The 20,836-nt window shown below is 41.4% G+C and overlaps 3 protein-coding genes and 1 long non-coding RNA gene across 7 annotated transcripts in view; 3 read left to right on the top strand and 1 right to left on the bottom strand.

Annotated features, from left to right (window-relative positions):
- ranbp10 (RAN binding protein 10) overlaps nucleotides 1–5,610 on the bottom strand; it is a 30,018-nt gene extending 24,408 nt beyond the window's left edge. Inside the window, exon 1 of the mRNA XM_068602985.1 lies at nucleotides 5,236–5,610. Coding sequence (XP_068459086.1) covers nucleotides 5,236–5,434 — 199 coding nt within the window. The 5' untranslated portion in view covers nucleotides 5,435–5,610. The remainder of the gene's footprint in view (nucleotides 1–5,235) is intronic.
- Nucleotides 5,611–6,298: 688 nt separating this feature from the next.
- tsnaxip1 (translin-associated factor X interacting protein 1) lies at nucleotides 6,299–10,166 on the top strand. Its single transcript, XM_068602486.1, has 9 exons — nucleotides 6,299–6,445; nucleotides 6,622–6,709; nucleotides 7,327–7,427; nucleotides 7,536–7,629; nucleotides 8,246–8,442; nucleotides 8,589–8,730; nucleotides 9,419–9,585; nucleotides 9,704–9,817; nucleotides 10,131–10,166. The coding sequence occupies exons 3-9, from the start codon at nucleotides 7,347–7,349 to the stop codon at nucleotides 10,164–10,166; spliced, it is 831 nt and encodes a 276-aa protein (XP_068458587.1). The 5' UTR covers nucleotides 6,299–6,445; nucleotides 6,622–6,709; nucleotides 7,327–7,346.
- A 64-nt stretch (nucleotides 10,167–10,230) lies between these two features.
- Nucleotides 10,231–10,973, top strand: LOC137803643 (uncharacterized). Its single transcript, XR_011080082.1, has 3 exons — nucleotides 10,231–10,343; nucleotides 10,499–10,622; nucleotides 10,874–10,973. It is a non-coding gene; the product is annotated as an uncharacterized lncRNA (long non-coding RNA).
- A 3,907-nt stretch (nucleotides 10,974–14,880) lies between these two features.
- Nucleotides 14,881–19,605, top strand: nutf2 (nuclear transport factor 2). 4 transcript variants are annotated; one of them, XM_068603973.1, is made up of 5 exons: nucleotides 14,881–14,949; nucleotides 16,064–16,185; nucleotides 17,581–17,652; nucleotides 18,079–18,177; nucleotides 18,628–19,605. In XM_068603973.1, the coding sequence occupies exons 2-5, from the start codon at nucleotides 16,087–16,089 to the stop codon at nucleotides 18,739–18,741; spliced, it is 384 nt and encodes a 127-aa protein (XP_068460074.1). In that variant the 5' UTR covers nucleotides 14,881–14,949; nucleotides 16,064–16,086; the 3' UTR covers nucleotides 18,742–19,605. The 4 variants fall into 4 exon arrangements, with proteins under 4 accessions (XP_068460074.1, XP_068460075.1, XP_068460077.1 ...); XM_068603974.1 differs by having other exon boundaries at nucleotides 14,902–14,942; XM_068603976.1 differs by lacking the exon at nucleotides 14,881–14,949 and adding an exon at nucleotides 15,132–15,177.
- The last annotated feature ends 1,231 nt before the right edge of the window (nucleotides 19,606–20,836 follow it).

Genomic DNA, 20,836 nt, shown 5'->3' on the forward strand with positions numbered 1-20,836 from the left:
AAAGAGTGAAAAACCCTTCTGTAATGTCAGGGTTGCAAAATTACTCAAGAATCATTTGGACAACGTTAGTACTCAGTGCAGGGCTACATATTGCCCATTCGTGTACACGGGTATCGCCGGCACTTACGGCGCAAGATATTATACCAAAATACCAACAACAACAACTGACAAATACACTGCTTGTAATGTGAAACAGGTATTGGTACTTGAGGCGAATTTTGCCCTGCTGGTTGAGTCTATACAGCTCTCACCGAAACCCACCTTACCCGTACAATATAAAATCGTCGGTAGCCACCCTGAACACAAGGGCCAAGATGGTATACCATCTTTCCGGTCTGAATGTAACTGGTGGTTGATATAGATCAAGGGTGTCAAACTCATTTTAGTGAAGGGGTCACATGCTGCCCATTTTGTTATCAAGTGGGCCGGACCAGTAAACGCATAAATAACGACAATATTTCTCTATGTTAAAATCATTGGTGAAGGTTTTTGGATGATAAACTCTATTTTAATATCTTTCAACTATTAACTAGAAACAGAAAAAACAACAATTCAGACATCAGCCCTCTGTTTATCTGCCTGGGCTCTCTTCTACAGATTCCTTCGCTTTGTGACGCGTTTGTGACGCCACTTTCATGACGTGATCCGGGGGGGGGTTGAGGTAGGCCTGAAGGGGACGGACCATCAGTGTTGCCGTCTTGGTGGCCTTCTCACGAGATTTAGCCACTTCAGCGAGTGCTGCTAGCTACTTCCATTGGAACAAGAGTTGTCAACACTGGGCCAAGGTGTTAACCTTGGTTACTTTTTGAAAGATAGCGTACTCTTGCTAGTTTCTCAAGATTATCAACCCTGCTTTCGGCCAACTGAAATGAACTGCATAAATTGATTTTATCCACAATACTTAGCGCACATTAATGGTGGTAGGGTTCAAGTGCTCTTGACTGGGAGCGATCGGGATTCAGGGTCTCGTTCAAGGGCACTCAGAGGATCAGTGGTTCGAGCCTCGGCTCTGCTAGTCCATGTGTCCTTGAGCCAGACACTTAACCCCAAATTGCTCCCCGATGCTGTATCTACGGTGTATTAAAAAATGTAAAAAAGTAAATCGCTTTGGATAAAAGCAAAATGAAATGTAATGACACTGCTACATGTGGAGAGGACAGAGCCGGAGATTTAATCCATCAAGATAAACCAAGAAGATAATATGACCGCTTAAACCACAAATGTCCTCCGTAACAGTAGTATGCAGAGTTTAGATACCTCACACAATTCCAGCCAAAGGTCTGCAAAACTTCGAATTGGACACAGGATTGTAATCACCTGGGATCGCTGAACACTCTTGGTGTAACGGACCACTGTCAATCATGGATGAGCACGCATGTTAACCGCGGATTAATTACACGGTTTCATGTTAATCATCAATAACAGTGTGAAATAAAGTTTTACTTACGGTTGTGATCCGCCACTATTCAGTAAAATATGTGATCGGGACATTGGCATTCATGCTTTTCTCTTTGCTGATCTCTAATAATGTTACGTAGTGAACAACCGGTCCAGGTTTACACTGACGGGAGACCGAAGAGTCCGTTCAGTTACATTCTGATGCATTCAGGCTCTGTTCAGTCAAAATCAGTATTGAGCAAAGTTACATTTTTAAGTTATTGTGATGTGTTCACATGTAATCTTGTAAAAAATTCTGTTGGTGAGAAACATCATTGAATCCAGTAAAGACATCTGGAACCTTGTAGACCCGCTGTTCAATCAAAACAACAAAGGGATCTGTAATACCAATCAATGATCAACAATTGGTTGGGATCTGTAAAAGTTAAATTTGCTCCCTTTTTTCTTTTGTGCTGATCCGATCCGTGACTGATTCGTTGCATCACTACTGAACACACCTGTGGGAATGTGTGAGCTCTTTAAAAGCTGAAATGTACATCATCTACAGTAAAACACGCAATAGGAACAAAGTAAAACTCATCAAAACTTTGGAGGCATTCGATGAATTGGCATTCTTGAAATTAAGGTGTTATTGTAGCTAAATACAGTGGCCCCAGCCATTATTCTTTCACTCCACCTACAGTACTCACTTGATGAAAATGCAATAAAAAATGCAATGCAGCCACTTTAACATGTAGCAGTGCTGGAATATTAGTTGTATCTGCAGTACTTTTATTTTTGACTCTCGTGTTCAAGTAGAAATGTGCTTATTGAACTTGAAGCAGTCCAAGGTGTCCTGAGGGGACAGCTCTGGGATTGTAGGCCACTGGGGCTGCTCCTATGAGCAATTAGGTCCTTGTATAACTGGACCAAAAGCTTTGTCTTCAGTCTTGGCACCTTGTCAAGCGCTTTCTCAATAGATGACTCTATTGTGCTTGGTCATTCTGTTAGTAATTTTTATTTATTTATTCCAAGGACAGAATTGAAAAGGCACAGCCAAGGATTGGAAGATGTCCAACCTCCTTTGTTGACCTCGGGATTGCGTGTCAGATTTTTTTCAGAAGATGTAGTTGTCAGTTATTGTAGCTGTGTCAGGCTGTGACCTACATCACTTGGGGAGGTTTCGCATCTGAGCGACTTGGATGAGGGTCAGCAACTTATGGTTCATGTCGTAAGAAGGTGAATTATCCCCGACAGAGTTGGAGTGAAGCGCTGCCACAAGTGCAGAAGCTTAAGCTGCATTAATAGATTTTTGTGGGGCCCTTGGGGGCAGTGCAACAAGTTGTAATCTAAACGTTTGCAAACTGTCAACCTTAAGAATTGTTTCTTATTTACACACATGGCAGGGCAACTTTACAGCTGATGGAGTTTACCCTGGGCCAGTTACCAAGCCTTGGAGGAGAACCCGGAGAAAAAAAAACCTCTGACAAACTCCCCTCAAAGGGGCACGCCAGCCCAGGATCAAAACTTTACAAGATGCATAGAAAACTCGCCAGTCTATTCTTAATCAGCTATATATGTATTCATACTTACAAAAGCACAGACAACACCAGAGTATGCTACAGTGAGGTATATAGACAATGTTTAGCTCCCTTTAGGTATGTAGCTCGACTTGTCAACCAACGGTATCTGTCTTTCCATTCATTAATCCCTAAGGTCTATAGATACATTTTAATAACAGTGTAATCATCTTTACATCAGTATAAAGCGGATACATTCTTCATAGGCCAGAGGGCTACAGTTTTTGTGAATACGTTTTAACAAAAAAAGACATCACTCATTGGTGTTTTCATAGCCACCAAGTCAATATTTGTTTATGTGTTGCAGTGTTTATTTATGTACCTATCTATTGAGACAGGGTAAATGAATCTGTCTGCGCACAGCAGGACTACGTAGGCACTGTGTGGCCTTGAACAGAGAAAATTGGCACACTGGTCAAAATAGCATTCAAACCACAAGGGTGAGGGAACAGAGCTGGAGCTAAAACTACCAAGAGAGAAATGATCCTGCACACTCCAGAAAAGAGACCTATTTATACATCATCCCTGAACAATTGTGCAGTGTCATTTAATCTGGGCATTTCTCATAGACATAAAGACTCAATGACCTACATAAATAACCCCAACATAACATGACAAGTCTTATCTGCGGACATGCACAGGCTTATTCATCGTTCTGTACCAATGCCACAGCTGTGACAAGTCAAGTGCATTGGTGATTCCAGACAGAATTCCAGGATATCAATAGTATTGATTATATGTAGCAATCTGCCTGAGAGTCTTAATTTTAACAAATACAAAACAAATGTAAAAGGCCTTCCGTGCATTTCCCAAACAGCAGGACCGTCATAAGCGTCTGTGCCAAATATCCGTTCCAAAATGGGTTACACAGCCTGCCTGCATCCTCTCATCCCCTGCATGTTCCACTGATGTAAACAGCCAACAGGCCCAGAGTGGCCTCGCGATTCCTCTGTGGGGATTTTTCTTAGCCTGAGATGCAGGGCTAGCTAGTGGGGGCTGCCCTGACGTGTCGCCTGACGAAAAATAACAGAGCAGGCGAAACTGGACTTCGCATTAAGTCACCTTGTTTTGATTTAGGAGCTGGATATATTTATATACAATCCAGCTAATAGGCCTGGCAGGCCATACTGACGGCTTTTAGACGTCAAAATTAATGATTGATTCATTGATTGAACCGTCGGACGACTAACGTTAAAGTTGCTGTTGTTGTGGGAATGCTAAAAAAAAAAAAAAAGAAAAGAAAAAATAATCTAGCCGAGTCAAAGCGATGCATAACGAGATCGGTACATTTGGCCTAATGCAGTGCGCAGAGGCCTCCTCCCTGACAGCAGCTGTTGAAAACGAGCTGGCTGCCTGCTGGAGGTTGGACATGAGACTGTTGTTGAGCTCAGGGCACATACAGTCCTGAATGGAGTTGGGCCGGTTGCTTCCAGGCTGAGGGGAGGAGAGGAGGGGGGGTACAAAAATGATTTACTAATTCTGGAAAAGACTTCTAGAAACGCCGTCACTGAATTCACGCGAGAAACACAACAAAGCTTTTTTTATTATTCCATTTTTGGTGGTTGCTGCTGTCAAAAACCTAAACAATTGCAGCACTGCCCCCACAGCACTAACTACATTGTAACGCGTCAACAACAAGTTTGGCTCGTGTCCATCTTGTCGCCCGCGTGCCCCACTGTTTTTAAGTAAATACAACATTAGTCACCAGAAGGCTAGCTCCCGCTAGCTGGTGAGCCACACGGCTAGCCGCTTGGAGCTAGCTCCTGTTTGTTAAATGCCATTAGTTAGCTGCGTCGTTGGCTGCTGCCCCCCCCCGGCCCCCCCTCTTCCAGTACAAACTATGGAGAACGTCAGAGGCACAGTTTACTGCAGACAAATAACGTCACGAACAGTAAATAAACAAAACGAGAGTACGTGTTGTTGAAGGTGGATTTCAGCGTGGCGGTAACAAGTCAAACTGTCAGGGTGAGCGAGTTCACTGTCGACCCTTTTGGGGCATTCCTCTGCTCATTTGTGAAACAAAGCAAGGTTACACGAGAGGCAGCTCAGACTAGATTTACCAGTAGTGCGCACATATACACGCACACACACTCTCTCTCACACACACTCACACATACACACACACACAATCAACATAATCGCATACTGAGTGAGTGAGTGAGAGAGATAGAGCGAGACCCCCCCCCCCCCCGCGCTACAGCAGAGTGACAGATTTGAGCTGAGACCCTCTTAGCTGTTGTGACTGGCCCAGACCATCGGGCTGAGCTAGCTCTCTAACCTTTGTAATGGACCCGCAGGTTGTTCTGTGACAGCCCAATGTAGCTGTATTTATCCTTGGGGCTCCAGGATCGGGGTAAAGGGGTCTCTTCCTCATTCACAGCCGGGTAGAGCCGCTTCAGCCGCTCGTTCAGCTCGTGTTCCTGGTAATTAAAAGCAGGATCTCCCAACGGCAGGCTTCCCGCTCCGAGCTCTGCCATTTTGGCCCTTGTTTTGTGCCGTATTGTTCGTTTCTTTCTATCCAAAGCCCCGTGTCAGTCCGCTTGAGCTGTAGGCTGAGAGTGAGAGGGACTGAGGGGAGAAAATAGCAGCGGTGTGACATCCCCGGATAAGCAGCAGAATGCACTGTAGGCTGGAGCGGTGCCGCATGGGTACTGTAGTTCCGCTGCACGGTCGCTTTAACCCGCCGTCTCTCGAAATGACTACACGGCTCCGCTGCGGTCATCCTGGTTAAAGGCTTTCCCTGAGAAAGGTAGCTGGGAAATGTAGTGTTTCAGCTGTTAAATTTATAGACCATTTTCCAAGAACATTAACGTTATATAATTTCAACTTGATTCCTCGTTGTAACCATACGTGGCACGCGATAATGTGGAACACACACGTCTTTGTTAATGATTAAAATGCACTGAATTCATAGTATTTCCAGAACAACAGAACAAGTGTATTATTTTTCTCTAAATATGCCTAAGGAGTTTTTATTCAAGGGATTTCCGCACGAGATGTTTTTTCTTATCTCTATGTTATTATGCCTATTATATTACTTTCTTTTGGAAGGTGCAACTTATATGGGATATTAATGAAGTAGGTTAATCGTTTTTTAAATGTTGTAATTCCTCATAATGTTTTTGTAATTGGAAAAAGTCCGAGTTGATGACTTGGACGGAGTCGTTCCAAAAAAAAGTCGCCGTTTCCTGTGGTTAGACAGCGTCTACGTGCTCTCTATTTAGGAGGAAACTTTTCATCTTAGAGCAATTTGAATACTAGTCAGGCGGGCCGCGGTCGACTATGTGGGCCTTCTGCGTGGTCCTTTTTCGTTACTATGGAAACTCCGGAACAATGCTGTGATCTGTGATACTAAAGCCAAGCTCGAGCTAAACGAGCCAAATTCAGCAATATAACTATATGATTAGGACAAGAGGTTGCTCAGCCGTAAAGATGTCGCCACCTAAAAATGTACAATTTCCACCTTTAACACCAGCACAAAAACAAAGGCAAGTAATTAAAATATTTTGTTATTAGTTGTATATAGCAAAGTGGGTCTATAGTGTAAATGGTGTTGTGCAACCTTGTTGTATAATGACAACAAACCTTTGTAAACTTGTATCATTGTGAAAGTTTTTCTAAACAACAATGTGCAATTTTGGGGGGGATTTACATATGACCATAGACTGCAAAATGACACTATCCAGGCATCAATGGAAGGACAAAAAGAAGAAAGCGCCGATTCTGTTTGTGTCCAACAAGCAGTGACAAAGGTAAGAAAGCCAGGTAGCGACAGGTTCATAAAACATGGCAGACTGTCACTCAGGAAGAGCCGACTTTAGACTAATGCAGGGGTGTCAAATATACGGCCCGCGGGCCGGATCCGGCCCGCCGGATAATTGTTAAAATGACAGAAGAAGAAAATAAACAATTAAAACCAGCAGAGTTAAGATTCAAACCATCAATCCTCTGATTGAAAGACAGGCGTGTTAACCACTTTTCCACAGTCACAATTAATAGGAGCATTGATATTACCCGACATATTGCCGAGTAATATCAATGCAAAGACATATACTAGAAATATTGTCGTTATGTATGCGTTATTATGCTGTGATTTTACTGGGCCGGCCCCTTCACTAAAATGAGTTTGACACCCCTGAATTAATGAATGATTATTAGATCAAGTAACCTATTATATATGCTCGCCGCCAAGATGATAGGGTCACTATCAAAGCTGAGTGTGTGTGTGTGTGTGTGTGTGTGTGTGTGTGTGTGTGTGTGTGTGTGTGTGTGTGTGTGTGTGTGTGTGTGTGTGTGTGTGTGCATGCATGTGTGTATGTGGCTCTGTAGTTTTGCTGGACAGGTACCAGTTACATTTATTCTGGTCCAGGGAGAAAGCCACAACTCCTGATGCACCTGGAGAGCTACGTGAACAAGGAGCTACGTACTATCAGCTCCCAAGAGCCAACATTTCAGGAACTGAAACTACAGGTGTTATTTTGTTGAATCTTTGCTGTTGATTTTATTTATTTACACAATAAAAACAGAGGAATTACCATACACACTTTGGGGTACTCACATATCTTAATCTGGCCACAGGTCTACCGTGATGTCTTTGATTGTTTCATCAAAGAGTTCAGAACCTACCAACAACTTCTTTCTGCCATCAAAAAGGAATATGAAAATACTTTAGGTCAGTACCTGTACGAGTAAGCCAGCTGGGTCATTTTCATTTCCTAAGAAGAATTAGATCTGTTTAGGTGATGTTACCAGGACGCCATAAAGGTGCCATCTGAGCTCCATTTGAGAAATTCAGCCAGAAAAAAAATCTATCAGAGGCACAGTGAGAACATTACTCAAAGTTGCACAATCTTCTAATTTGTTGTTTAAATGATAGAAAAATATTCTGAGTCAGAATACAAAGTGACAGACAACCACGGGCCACATTTTCTATTTTAAGTGTGGCCGTTCATGTGTCATTGGCAGAACATATTACAAAATGCTAAGCTCACAATTAATTGTAAGACTCTTCAAAGCTGAAATCTTAACTTTCAATTAATTCAATTAAAATGTGTTAACTTAGTTGAATATTGTTGACTATGAAATCTGCTAAAAGAATCTTGGTGTATCCATTAGTCATTTAGCCTGTAAAATGTTTTCCCTAATAGCAGGTGCCCATCAACTTCTCAGACAGTTGAGGTGATGTATGTCTCCAGATTGCTCAATAATTTACCTTTCATTCGCCAAGTAACTGTTTCAGCACTGTAGTTTCACAAGAGATTGTTTAAATGCATTTAGCATCCCTTCAGCATATCAGCAGGACAAAATCCGAGCGCTGGAACCACTGCGATCCCACCTGAGACTGGTGACAGAGGAATGTGACAAGAGGATTCAAGCTCGCTGGGCAGAGGAGCAGGCAGAGATCGGAGCCTTGAAAAGGGAGAAGCGACAACTGCAGAGGGACAATGAGGTCATGATGGAGAAAGGAAAGGCCATGCAAGCAGTGGTATATGAAATACGTGCAATTTTCAAGTGCCTTTTTTTAAGGAATACAACTTTCATGTGCTGTCCTGCTTTCTGTGCATGAAAACGTTATTTTAGGTTGGAGATGTTGTTCAGATAGTGTTGCCACTATCTTCTATTCTTTTCCAGGTGGACCGTCTGCAGTCTGAACTGTCCAACCAGTATCTGCAGTACCGGGAGGAGCGTGATGCCCGCCAGCTGCTGATCTGGCAGCTCAATGATTTCAGAAAAAGCTCCGTGAAGGGGGAGCGTCCCACAAATGAAAACACAGGTTGGCTACTATGTTTGTCGATCAACTAAAAATGAGTCAGGAAACTATTCCTAAAATTCAATTCATCATTTTAAGTCATTTGGTTCTTCGGGCTTTTCGAATGTTAATATTTGCTCTTTCCATTTGTCTTCTGTGATTGTAAACAGGAATACGTTTGGGTTTTAGATTGGTCACACAAAAAAACAAATAGACCAATTTCTGACATTTTTCAGATCAAAGTATTCATTTATTAGGACGAGAAAATAACAGCCACATTATTCAATAATAAAAATAATTGATTGATAATTGTCCAAAGTTAAGAGCCCCACCTACAAGCACCTGTAAAGCTCCGCATTGTATTGATTATATTTTATCCACACAAAAATAAGGTGAAGAAAAATGACGAGGCGTGCTCGTATGAGTAATTTAGAGCTGGACTGTTTCTAGACTTGAAGTCACTACACTTGGCCAAGAAAATAAGGCAGCTGATCTTAATTTTTGACAGATTTGTCTGAACATTATTGTGGTATCAATCTTGTCATCTAATTATTTACAAACAAAGCACTTTGCAAAGGAACATTGCCCCCAAAATGATCTAGAACGACCATTTCTTTATAAATAAGAGGCTCAACTAAATACCGAAACTATACAGTATATTTTTAATATCTCTAAATAATATATCTTCTTGAATGTCTTTCCATATTTAAAGAAGGGTCTAAGGACCATGTGGAGCTGCACCTGGCTCTGAAGGTGTGTCGGAAAGACCTGACTAAAGCCCAGGAGGAGGTCAACAGGATGAAGGCGGAATACTGGGATGTCGTGCCCAGACGCAACTGGGACAGCCTGGAACAAACACACGAACAGGACCTCATGCAGGTGGCCACAGATGAACACATGCTGCACACACAGTACACACACACATACACACAGAATGCATGATTTTAATATGTTAACAGTGTCCATTGTTGTTTGTGTATTTCTCTGCGGTGTCTAGTTGAAGACGTTGCAGGGTGACTTTGACCAGTTGAAGACTGAGTATGACACCCTGCTGGAGCTCCACAAAGGAGGCCACATGCAGATTGAGGCACATGACCCCGTCCCTGTTCAGGTACTTTCTAACACCCAATGGCCATTTTATCCTAAATATAAGGGGACACAGCTAGCTTCGCTTGACTTAGCTTAGCATAAAGGTTGGGAACAAGAAACTCTATAGCCTGGGTCTGTCCAAAGTTAAACAAAGATGCCTAGCAGCCACACCAGTTCACTAAACAAATTAAAAACAAACACAATATAACATAAATCACTTGTTGGTGGATTATGTTATTTATTTATGTGTGTGTTACCTTTGGGCAGAATCAAACCAGCTGTTACCCCAGTTTCATAATTTATGCTACACTAACATAGCTTATTCCGGGCTCCAGCTTCATATTGAATCTACAGAGACCAAAGTAGAATGACCTTCTCTGATAACTTTGGGCATAAAAGGAAATACATTACTTAACACAGCTGTTTGTTGTTTTTCAGACGGTGGAGAGTTTGTTTCGGGGGCAAAGGCGGATTGAGTCAGACCACCTCAAAGATCTGATCAACCCCGATGCTCCTCAGAGCGGCACACTCACCGTCCAGGAGTTGAGGTGACGAAAATATATATGCAAACAGAACATCATTGCAGTCGCGACAGTTAACAACAACGAATGACACCCTCTATCGTGATACCCTCAATTCAGAAGAAAACATCACAAATATATCCTTTGGCAGTCTTTTGTGTTCATGAATGTTTGTTGTTTAGGGTGGCCCCGAGAACCGAGTTCCCTCTGAAGTCAGATCAGGAAGTAGATGAACTTGTGGAGTCGGCTCAAAGCAAACCAGACAACAGCAATGACACCATCTCCTCTCAGAGACTCCACAGCCTGGTACGTAACACCAGTCTTCTCAGGCAGATTCAAAAGAAGGGCAAAAAATTATAGCGCTTTTATTTTGTTGAATTAGCTCAAGTGACTCACATTTCTCTTGATCATCTTTAGCATGTTTCTTATTTGGAGTCCAGTGCGACATATTAAAACTTGCCAAAAGTGAAGGGGTCTGAATACTTTCTGAATGAATTATATTTTTTAGTTTGAATGGGTTTCTACTCATTTTCTACTCATCTTTTGTGCTCCAACAGCGAGCAGAATCCGGTGCGAGAGGCTTACCTCCAGTTCTAGAAGAATCAGAGGAAAATGCTGCATCAAATCCCCGTCCAGCAGACGACTGATATAATGTTGACACATTTGACATTTGATGTACACATTTGATACATTTTTCATTAAAGATGTCGGACAACTTGCAACCTTACAGTCATGTCAAAAAAACATGGTGTATGTAACCTTAATTCATAAATTACAAATTGTCCCCTCAACAACAATTTTTTTTTTTTTAATTTCTGTTATTTAGATTACTGCAAATGTAAACAGTACAGTAATCATGCAATTTCATTGTCTTCTATCACCGATTCAAATAAAACAGTGCAATTCACCTCCATTCTAGTGGGAGCTGCAATAGAAGCCTCACAGTTTGGATTTGGTTGAGGAACCCTGTGACTCTATTATAACCATGAGTGCTATGTACAGTGAAATGGCTTTTTATTTCTTGCACGCATAAGCTATTTATGACAACTGTCAAACACTTGTTTATTTTCAATATATTTTTCATCAAATTCTGTCTTTTTATTTTTGTTACTAGTAGCAATGCATTTAATTCTCGACTGAGTGTGTGTGTGTTGGTGGGTTGTTGGGCTGTGTTTTCATGACTTGAATATCCATCTGTTCCCACAGTTACATTGTGACGAATCGCCTTGGACAAAATGTACGACACCAAATCTTTACATTTTAGGGTGAAGACTTAATGTACAGTAGAGTAAAAGTTAGGGTTTGGTTGGAAGCGGTCATGTGAGGCTCAGGGTCTTCAGGAAATGAATGTAAGTTAATGCAATGTCCACAAAAACGGAACAAACGCACAACCTCCGTGGCTGAACTTAATTGTATATTGGTGCACGGTTTGATTGGCCACAGAGGAGAATAAAGGGTAACGAGTCAGAGGAGGCCTGAGAATCTAGTAAATCTAACAGCTACTAGTTGTTAATTTTTCCTGTGATGATCAGCAGCGTAAACACAAGAGTGGAGAAACAAAATAGGTACTTCTACAAAGACAGTGTAGACATATTTCAATGTATTAGAGTAGCTGACATGTTGCAGTTCTTACAGCTTGAGAGCAGATAGCAGTGCAGATGGTGCATCTGCATAAAGAACGTGTGGAAACGGGCTGGCCTCAAAAGCCCCTGAAATATGTGGTCTGGAGAAAGAGATTAATGAATGTGTGCTGTTTTTGATAAAGTGGCCACCCCAGATAAACGGACACGGACAGTCATCAGTAAATGCTAATTTTACTATTTTCTGTTGAGGACATGTTTGAAAATGTCCCCCAGTCTGAAAATTCAAGTACATGCTGAGAAAACCTGGTATTTTTTGCATATTACATTTGAAATACTGGGACAAACTACATTGTTTTCCGATATACTAAATAGTATAGTAGAATGGGTATTGGAAAGCACAGGTAGTGTCACGATCTGTCATGTCGCTTCCTGCCTTTGTGTGTTTTCCTGCCATTTGTTGTTTGATTTTGCCAGTTGGCTCGCCACTTTCTCAAAAGGTGTGGTTTTCTGGGATCTTAATATCTTTTTATTGTCAAGCTGGAACATTGTCTGGACAGATCTCTTAACGGCATTGCTCTCAGCTCCAGTTTTCTCTTCGCTTCTGGATTAGAGAGACAGATATTGGCTGATTTCTCTTTCTGGCTTTGCTTTCCGTTGACACTCTTAAGCATCGTTTGGACATGAAGAGGAAGTCGCTGCCGGATGGCCACCAGCCCACCGTTTGGTTCATTTTCTGTAACCAGTGTAGCAATAAAGCATGCAGAATATAGCAAGCTAACTAACTTGCTGTGGCAGAATTAGCTAGCTTGTGAATTCCACCATGCTTTTAACAAAGTTGTCAGTCACATGGCCATAGCAATGGTGTATGTGGATGAAGCATTAAGTTGCTAGATTTTACTTGTTTACTCTGTCTATGCTTCTCTTCGTTACTACTCCACAAGTCAATTTAATAGTTACTGAAAAACCTCCCCTGCGTGAGTCTGCAACATGCCATTAGTTGGTTTAGGTTATCCAGAAGTTTGATTGCGGGTCAAAATGGTAACTATACACATACAAATGATGTGACCATCCTGCCTGTTGAATTAAATGGGAAAACAAGAGTCTGTATTACATTTAAATTAAGGAGTAATACACATTAAATAAATACCCACAATTGTACATCACATGTTATGTTGTTGTCAAGGTTAATATGTCGCAGCAAAGTACTGAACCATTCGTGTGTACATAAGTTCTGTCCCTTACAGCCTTTTACACTCAATCATTGATCAAGTGATGTCAAGTGAAGTCCCTGGGGGTTCATGGTTCAAGGCCTTAGGAGGGACATTGGAATTGGGCCAGTGTGTGTTCTGAATCTTCTCCATCTTTATGGGTTTTAGAGATTAAAGAGGTATTTACCCTGCTCTTTCACAAAGTATCAATGGGGAGTTTTGAGCGATTTTCACATGTCTGAACAGCCAACCTTAACCTGCATTAAGCTGGCCATCCCATCCAAAGCTTTTGGATCTGCTTTGTCATTGTCAGCAAAAAGCACCAACAAAAGACCAAACCCATCCCGGAAGCCAGGAGTTTAAGAAACACATCTTCTCTGTCATCAGAATAATTCTCTATCTATGTAAATCTGCTGTGAAAAAAAAGCATGGCTCACATTGTTTTTTAATCGCACGCGCTACTTCTGTATTGCACAGAATGCAGTAGCTCAAACTCTGCTAAACAAAAGTCAGTCAAACTGCACGTTCTGATGACCTCACTGTTGCAATGCTCACTGGACAGACGTGGACAAAGAAACACACAGTTTTAGAGGGTCATGCCATCCGGGACCCTCATTGAAATGAACCACGTGCGTACACATGCACACTGAAACGCACAAAACACATGTATAAATACGGTTCAGGAGTTGGTAGAGCAGTACAAGGTCAGATATAGGACTTGTTTGAGCTGAAAAGGAGCTCAAGCTTAGGTCTGAGAGCTTAAACCATGCCCTCATCAGTTTAAGAAAGCATCCCATTACATGACATAAACTTATAACTAGATATTGGAAGGGTTTATGATACTGTGTGGTCTATAAGCAGGCTCATGCTAAACATTGACGTTCAAATGATGTATGTTACATGCTATTTCTAGCTAATATACATGCATTTATCCATTTTGAGGAAGCTATTTTCCTGTTTAATGTATTGATGTGACGGTAAACAATGTGTTTCTACAAATGGCGAGCAACTTATAATCAAGTAATAGGGCTGGGCAATATGGTTAAAATGATCACAGTAAAATAACAAATAATGATTACCAAATGGCCAATTGCAATGGGCTTAAGGGGTTTTAACTGTGTGTTGCAATTTATGTGTAGTCAGTCATTGATTAATTGCAAAGAGTTATGCACCATATGAATTGAAGAACAATATAAACTGAAAGTGTGAGTGCTGTAAGGTGGCTCCTGCATTTCTTTTTACCTAATCTCCGAGCGCTATATCTATTTCGATAGACACATAACAGCAAAAATGCATTTCAGCTGAAACTTCCATTGTTTTCTATCCTTTTTTAATTTATTTTTTTTAATTTTGTACTCATACAAACATAGAACATTTTCCTCCCACTACACATCACATTTTTTCCCTTGTGACTTGGACAACAAGAAATTGAGCTCAAATTAAGCTCACTGTTTCCTGCTTTGCTTTACATCAGACAAAACAAAAAGCTATCGTTTTTTATTTATTTACATACTAAATTCAAATAGATTTATTAGCATGACCATAACTAAATACTGCTAAATATGCTGTCGAACTGTTTTTCAATATTACTTGTTTTGTTTTTATTGTAAAGGATTTTTATGTTTGAAATGTTGAATAATATCCAATACTTGAGAAAAGTGTTGTGTGCTTAGTGAAGTATTTCTCTCTGGTTTTGTGATTGTAACAAATCAAATGTAAAAATGGGCTAGACTACAATCCCCACAAACCACCGGGTCTGGTACGGCTTTTGAATGCGTGACTTCGTAACGTAGCGGACACTTCACTGTGCCATCGTGAAGCAGGCCTCGGTGTTGGTAAGAGGTAAGTTTATTTAAATTGTTTTTGAGAAGCCGTCTCAGGGAATAGTGAATTGAAACATTTTCCAAAAGCAAAAAGTGATAGTTTCGTTTGACATTTGAACAAATGTTAGGTATTATAAGTAGTTCAATTGGCTGTTCCAACCCGGTTTAGGGCAAACGTTGGGCACGCCTATGTAGGGGAGCTGTGCGCGCGGGCCCGGAGGAAGCGTCAACACTTGGCGGAGACCGGGTATTTTTAGCAACCGGTGAAATGGCGAACGCCAGCCAGTCAGTTCGCTAACGCCTGGACATATAATGTATCTGTCGTGTAACATTAGCAGGCGGGGAGCCATGCTGGGTCCGTGAACTCCCTTTGGCAACACACAGGCTAACGTTAGCAAACAAGACCGCTCACATGCTAGTAGCAACAGTAAGCTAGGTAGCTCACTGCAACTAGCTAAACGGTTACAAGAGCGTTCCCGCTTGGTAACGTTACTAAAGAAGCTTACGTTCTTCTCATTTGGCCTCAACTGTGTTCCAGCGGACCGGGGACTGTTTTGCTCTTTATTTAATGTTGCGGGATGTTGTTTCGACTTCATCGCGAATTTTCAGAGCTCTTGGATTGTCCCAGGGACAACTGTATAGTTATGTTGAAGCACATGACTGCTGTCAGTGTCATCGAGGCTGGGAGACTAGCAGTTTGGGGTGTTTAGTAGAACTGTGCTAGTTAAAGTACTTTTAAGGCTTGTTTTTTTTCATAGTCTCGCTGTATTCATTACGTTTTGGTGCACATTGTGTTTGACAGTGTTTATTTGTGTTCAGTATCAAGGAAGTTTTCCACAAAGTAAGTCAACAAAGTGAATACAGTTTTGTTTCAAGTAGAAATATATGCATGTGATCCGGATAGGTTAGCAATATTTTGTTGCCTCTTTTCCTTTTGGTTTGTACAGCGTGAGGGTATAAGATGGATATAGATATTGCATTAATCTCAGTATTCATAGTAAGTGAATACAATTACACTTTGCCTTGATGGATATAATCTATTGTATTGTAATGTAATTGCATTGCATTTGTGTTGTAAATGGTTTCGAGAACATTTCTTAAACAGCTCCCCTTTTGTGCCTCCATCTTCCCAGCGTGTGTTGCAGGGTGATTCAGGATGGTGGACCAGCCTCTGTGGGAGCAGATAGGATCCAGCTTTGTGCAGCACTACTACCATTTATTTGACTCTGACAGATCACAACTTGGAACCATATATGTGAGTGTGACAAACAATGCTTTTGTCCGGTTACGAGGTGTCGTACTACAGGGCTGGACCGCACTCATGATTTTACTTTCTTTAATGAATGCAACACAAATCGAACACGATCTTGAGCTCGTCCAACGTTAGGTGTGCACTGTAATCCAAGACAAAGCCTGCTTAGGAAGGTGTGTGACTTGTTTATATGTGGTTTCACTTGATCAACAACAGACTAATTATGAACATCGTTAGACACAAAATCTATGAATTAATCAAGTGGGCCGTTCATCTATTAGTTGATGGACTGATATTTCTTCCGATTTTTATATTAATTTACTCAGTTTCTATAGTGTTGCAAGCAAAAACTCCAATTTATCTCTGGATCCAGATGTGCATGAATGGCTATGTATGTGGGGACTTGTCTCAGTCAAGGGTGTTTTGGCTATGTTATTTTAAATATTGTAATATTTTATACAACTGGGCCTGCTGATTGATCAAATATAAATAATATACCTTCTGCTGTCCTCACACCAGATGAATTTTCAAGCGATTTCAAAGTCACAGACGATTAGTTTTAAACTGTCATAGTAATCACAAGAGTTTTACTAGAGTAGTTGCGCGCTCTGGTGATCCCAACTGTTTAGTGTAAGGTGGTCATAAAACAAGAGTTTTATGACCACCAAGTCTGGGCCATATAAAGTCAGGATTTTTATTGTCTTGTCATTCTAATTAATGTAAAATATATTCAATATAGTTGTAAAGGAATAGTCAACAACCAATAGTTGCGCTCTCTCCAGACCTTTACAACAGTGCTCAGGGGTGTGCATTATGCCCACTGTATAACGCCCACTCCTGCGGCGAGTGGCGTCTTTGTACCTACCTACCGACTGCGCAATAAGACAGGGGAGAGTCCTCACGCTGTTGAAATAAGGGCCGGTCAATGTGATTTCTTCAAGCAGCTTGCATAGGAATGAATTTCAATAGTGTGTAGTCTTTTTTTTCTGATGGTCTGAATAAGTGGCTTAAGTTGTTGCTCATCACTTTTTAGTGATTAAGTCACAAATTTGATAGCAAAAAAAGCTAGCAAAGGAAAACATAGTTTATAGCCCTGCACCAACAAATATTTTTTTTAATTCAGTTTCACACATCAAATTGTCTACATCAGACTGGTTTATCTATGATGCAACAAATAAAAAAAACCTGGTCATGAATTGGTGTCATTATTAACCTTCTGGCTCTCAAAACTGGACTTTCATGTCTCTGTTATGTCAATTTCAAGCTGATAGCCCTTGAAGGGAGCAATGATTGTACCACTCTTTGAGTTTTTTGATGTGGTCTTTTCGGTAGACCTTTTCATCTGTAAATAGCATCCTCTGCAACTCATTATCTCTGTCTCTGTTCTGCTTTACACAGATCGATGAGTCATGCCTCACATGGGAAGGACAACAGTTCCAGGGAAAAAAGGCGATCGTTGGGAAACTAATTGTGAGTTTATCTGGTAACATATTTCATATGCAGGGTAAATGTGTAGCGGGTGGGCCAAGTGAAAAGCACACTGGTAATGATTGTCGGTCTGTTTTAAATTCAACCAAGAAACCAGATTGTTCTGAGGAATCTGGTAATGTAGATAATCAGAAAACACATTGACGTGCATCTGCTGTAACCTGTCTTTGTAAAATCTGTGTACACCTGCATCCGTCAAATAATGTGATTCCTCCCCAACCTTTTTGCAATAGTTTAAACCCAACAGTACATTTTCATTAAGAATAATTATTATATATACTCATTTTAAGTTGATGAAAGTAGTTGATTACACATTTGATTTCTTCTATTGTTTTCAGTGTCTGGTATAGGTGTATATATTTTCCTTATGTATTTTTTATTTCCCCCCCCCTGTCTGTTTTGTCCCAGAGTCTACCCTTCCCAAAAATAGTGCATAGTATAACGGTACAGGACCACCAGCCGACTCCAGACTGCAACATCTTGAGTATGGTAGTAGGACAGCTAAAAGTAAGTCACACTGTCATGTCATTCATCTCATTGTGTAGCATGTCCTGTTACAGCCAAATCATCACACATTTAAGTCATGGTCCTAGGTTTATTTATATATATACATATATATATAAATAATTGATCATACACAGGTCCTAAAATTGATGCACACAAGTTATTTTGCTGAGTGACAAATTAATGTGAACTGAAACTTTGCTTCCAAAGAAACACACCTTTGGGTAACACTATCAAGCTTTAACTAGCTAGCAACTCTGCTTTCCTCCAGGACAAGATAACCTGGGTGACTTGTTTAGAGTTATTTCTTCTAACTTGGCAAAGAAGGAATTGCATTACTGTTTCTCCACAACCAGTCTACTGACTTTGATGTGTACAACTAATTTATTAAACCACTGTTCTGCTGACTGTGTCCTGATCCCCTGCTCGTTCTGTTTGTGTGTGTGTTCATAGGTAGATGACGACCCCGTCATGGGTTTCCATCAGAGTTTCCTCCTGAAGAACATTAACAGTGCGTGGGTGTGCACCAATGACATGTTCAGGCTGGCCATTCACAACTTTGGCTAACCACCCAACCCCCCTATCCCCTCCCGCCTTGGTGGGTAGGGGCGCCCGTAATGAAGGGCACCACGTGAGTGAAGTATGGAGGGAGGGGATGGAGGAGTTGGGGATGGAGAGAAGAGAGGACACTCTCCTCTCCCTTCTGCTGTCTCATTTACGCCTGCTTGACTCTTGCAAACACCGGATTCTAGATGTCAATCACTGAACCTCATCCAGGTGGGTTTACAAACCGCCCCAGCCAGTAGAACTGCGATTCGTTCCTTTGCTGAGAGCCAGCCAACCAATCAGATGCCCCTGTCTGCCACTTTGCTGATCTGCATGACGCCGGGAGTCCACCATTACAATATTGACACTCAAGGCACCAGAGGGAGAGAAAGAGAGAGTGAGAGAGAGACAAACAGTCAACTGACGCCATTTACTCCAGTTCTGCTCTGCTTTACACCTTTTTCTTAATTCAAACCCTTTTTACTCTACTATTAACTTCACTGCTACCAAATGAGTTCTGTCAATCTGTTTTTTTCTTGACTGGTTTCTACATCCATGTTCAGGTTCAAAGGTGGCTCCATCAGTTCCGACTTCTTGTGTTGCAAGTTGTTTTTAGATGCCACTTGTGTGTTGCCTTAGTGTGTTTAACTGAGTTTCATCTTCCTTTCACACAACTGTTAACTTTGCCATGGTTCACTCTCATGCCTGGTTTTGCTCTCGCAAACCAAAGAATCATGGAGGATGAAGTTTGACCGCACTGTGTGATTGGCTCCTGAATATTCTCTCTCTCGCTCTCTCAATCTGTCTTTCTCTCTCACACAGACATGTCTGACAGTAATGGACTACAGCCACGATAGACAATAAAACCTGGACTCTTTTTCTTAATGGTGTGGCCTTGTCTCTCCATGTCATTCTCTGTGGCTGATTGTGTGTGTCCCCGACCCAACCCTTCATGTGTCTCGCTACAGTAAGTCTTATTACGAGTGTTTTCAGTGCATATGATCGTCGCTTTTTGCAGATATTACTTTGGTTGACCTTACTACAGAGAATTAGCTGGAAAAATAACAACAGCAAGTTTAGATTTATTATGATCAGGTTGTTGCCGAGTTAAATACACAAGCGTCTGCTGGTTCGTTATTGGGCCGATACTGACCTTATTAAGTGAAATTGTGTGTTAGCCAGATGTGACCAATCCACATTAAACGCATTGTAAAATTCCCTCTATTAGTTACATTCGTTAAGTCATAACTCAGTTTTTAGTGCCGCGGCAAAGCCCCGTTCTCATGTCACGTTGCATAAACATGAGGCCCAGGTGTTCCATGCTGTGAGGTTTACAGATGTAACATCTGGGAAGAAGAGCGCACCGATATCAGGCTCATTATTGGAAGATATAAGAGTTAAGAAAAAACTGCCTTTGTGAATCCCTAGTCAGCCCACAGCTCAGCTGTCACAAACTATTATAAGGTCACCAGTGTTTATCCTCTATTGCTGTTGAGACTGTACGGACAGTATTATGGAGACGGTAGAAAATATTTCAATAAATTCCCAGATGAAGTCATAAAGTCAAATAGATAAATACTTTAATTGCGTCATATGTTCTTTCTCGGGACATAAGAATGTTTAGGCTATTACCTCAGTTTTAAGTAGGCTGTGTTGTTGACCAAAATGATCAAGCCCTTTGACTATGCAACTGATGTGGGAGGGGGAGCCCTTGGGGCCAGGAAGGCCTGTGTGCTACCTATCCATGTGCAGCCGTTATGTGTTGGGTTGCAGAAGTGTGCTAGATGTGCATTTTAGTATGAGGAGTCACCATAACTGACTGTTCCTGAGGTTGAATCCAGTCCAGTTTTTATTGATGGACTCCAAGCTACTTGTTTGAGTAGGGGAGCTTCCTTTTCCTCTTGTCCCCCTTTGGTCCTGCTGATGTTCGGTTTCAGGAGATTGTTGTCGCACCAATGGCACGAAGCTCGCCATGAAGTACTCTCTGCTCTTCGTTGTCTTTGTTGGCGCATCCAGCAACGGGGGGGTCATCAGAAAGTTCTCGGAGATGGCAGGAACCATTTTGAACCGGAAGTCCGAGGTGAGTGACATTCCTCTAGGTGTGCCGGCTTTTAGA

The sequence above is a fragment of the Clinocottus analis genome, unplaced genomic scaffold (assembly GCF_023055335.1).
Source record: "Clinocottus analis isolate CAN_PGR_092001 unplaced genomic scaffold, fCliAna1.0.p SCAF_6, whole genome shotgun sequence".
Lineage (NCBI taxonomy): Eukaryota > Metazoa > Chordata > Actinopteri > Perciformes > Cottidae > Clinocottus > Clinocottus analis.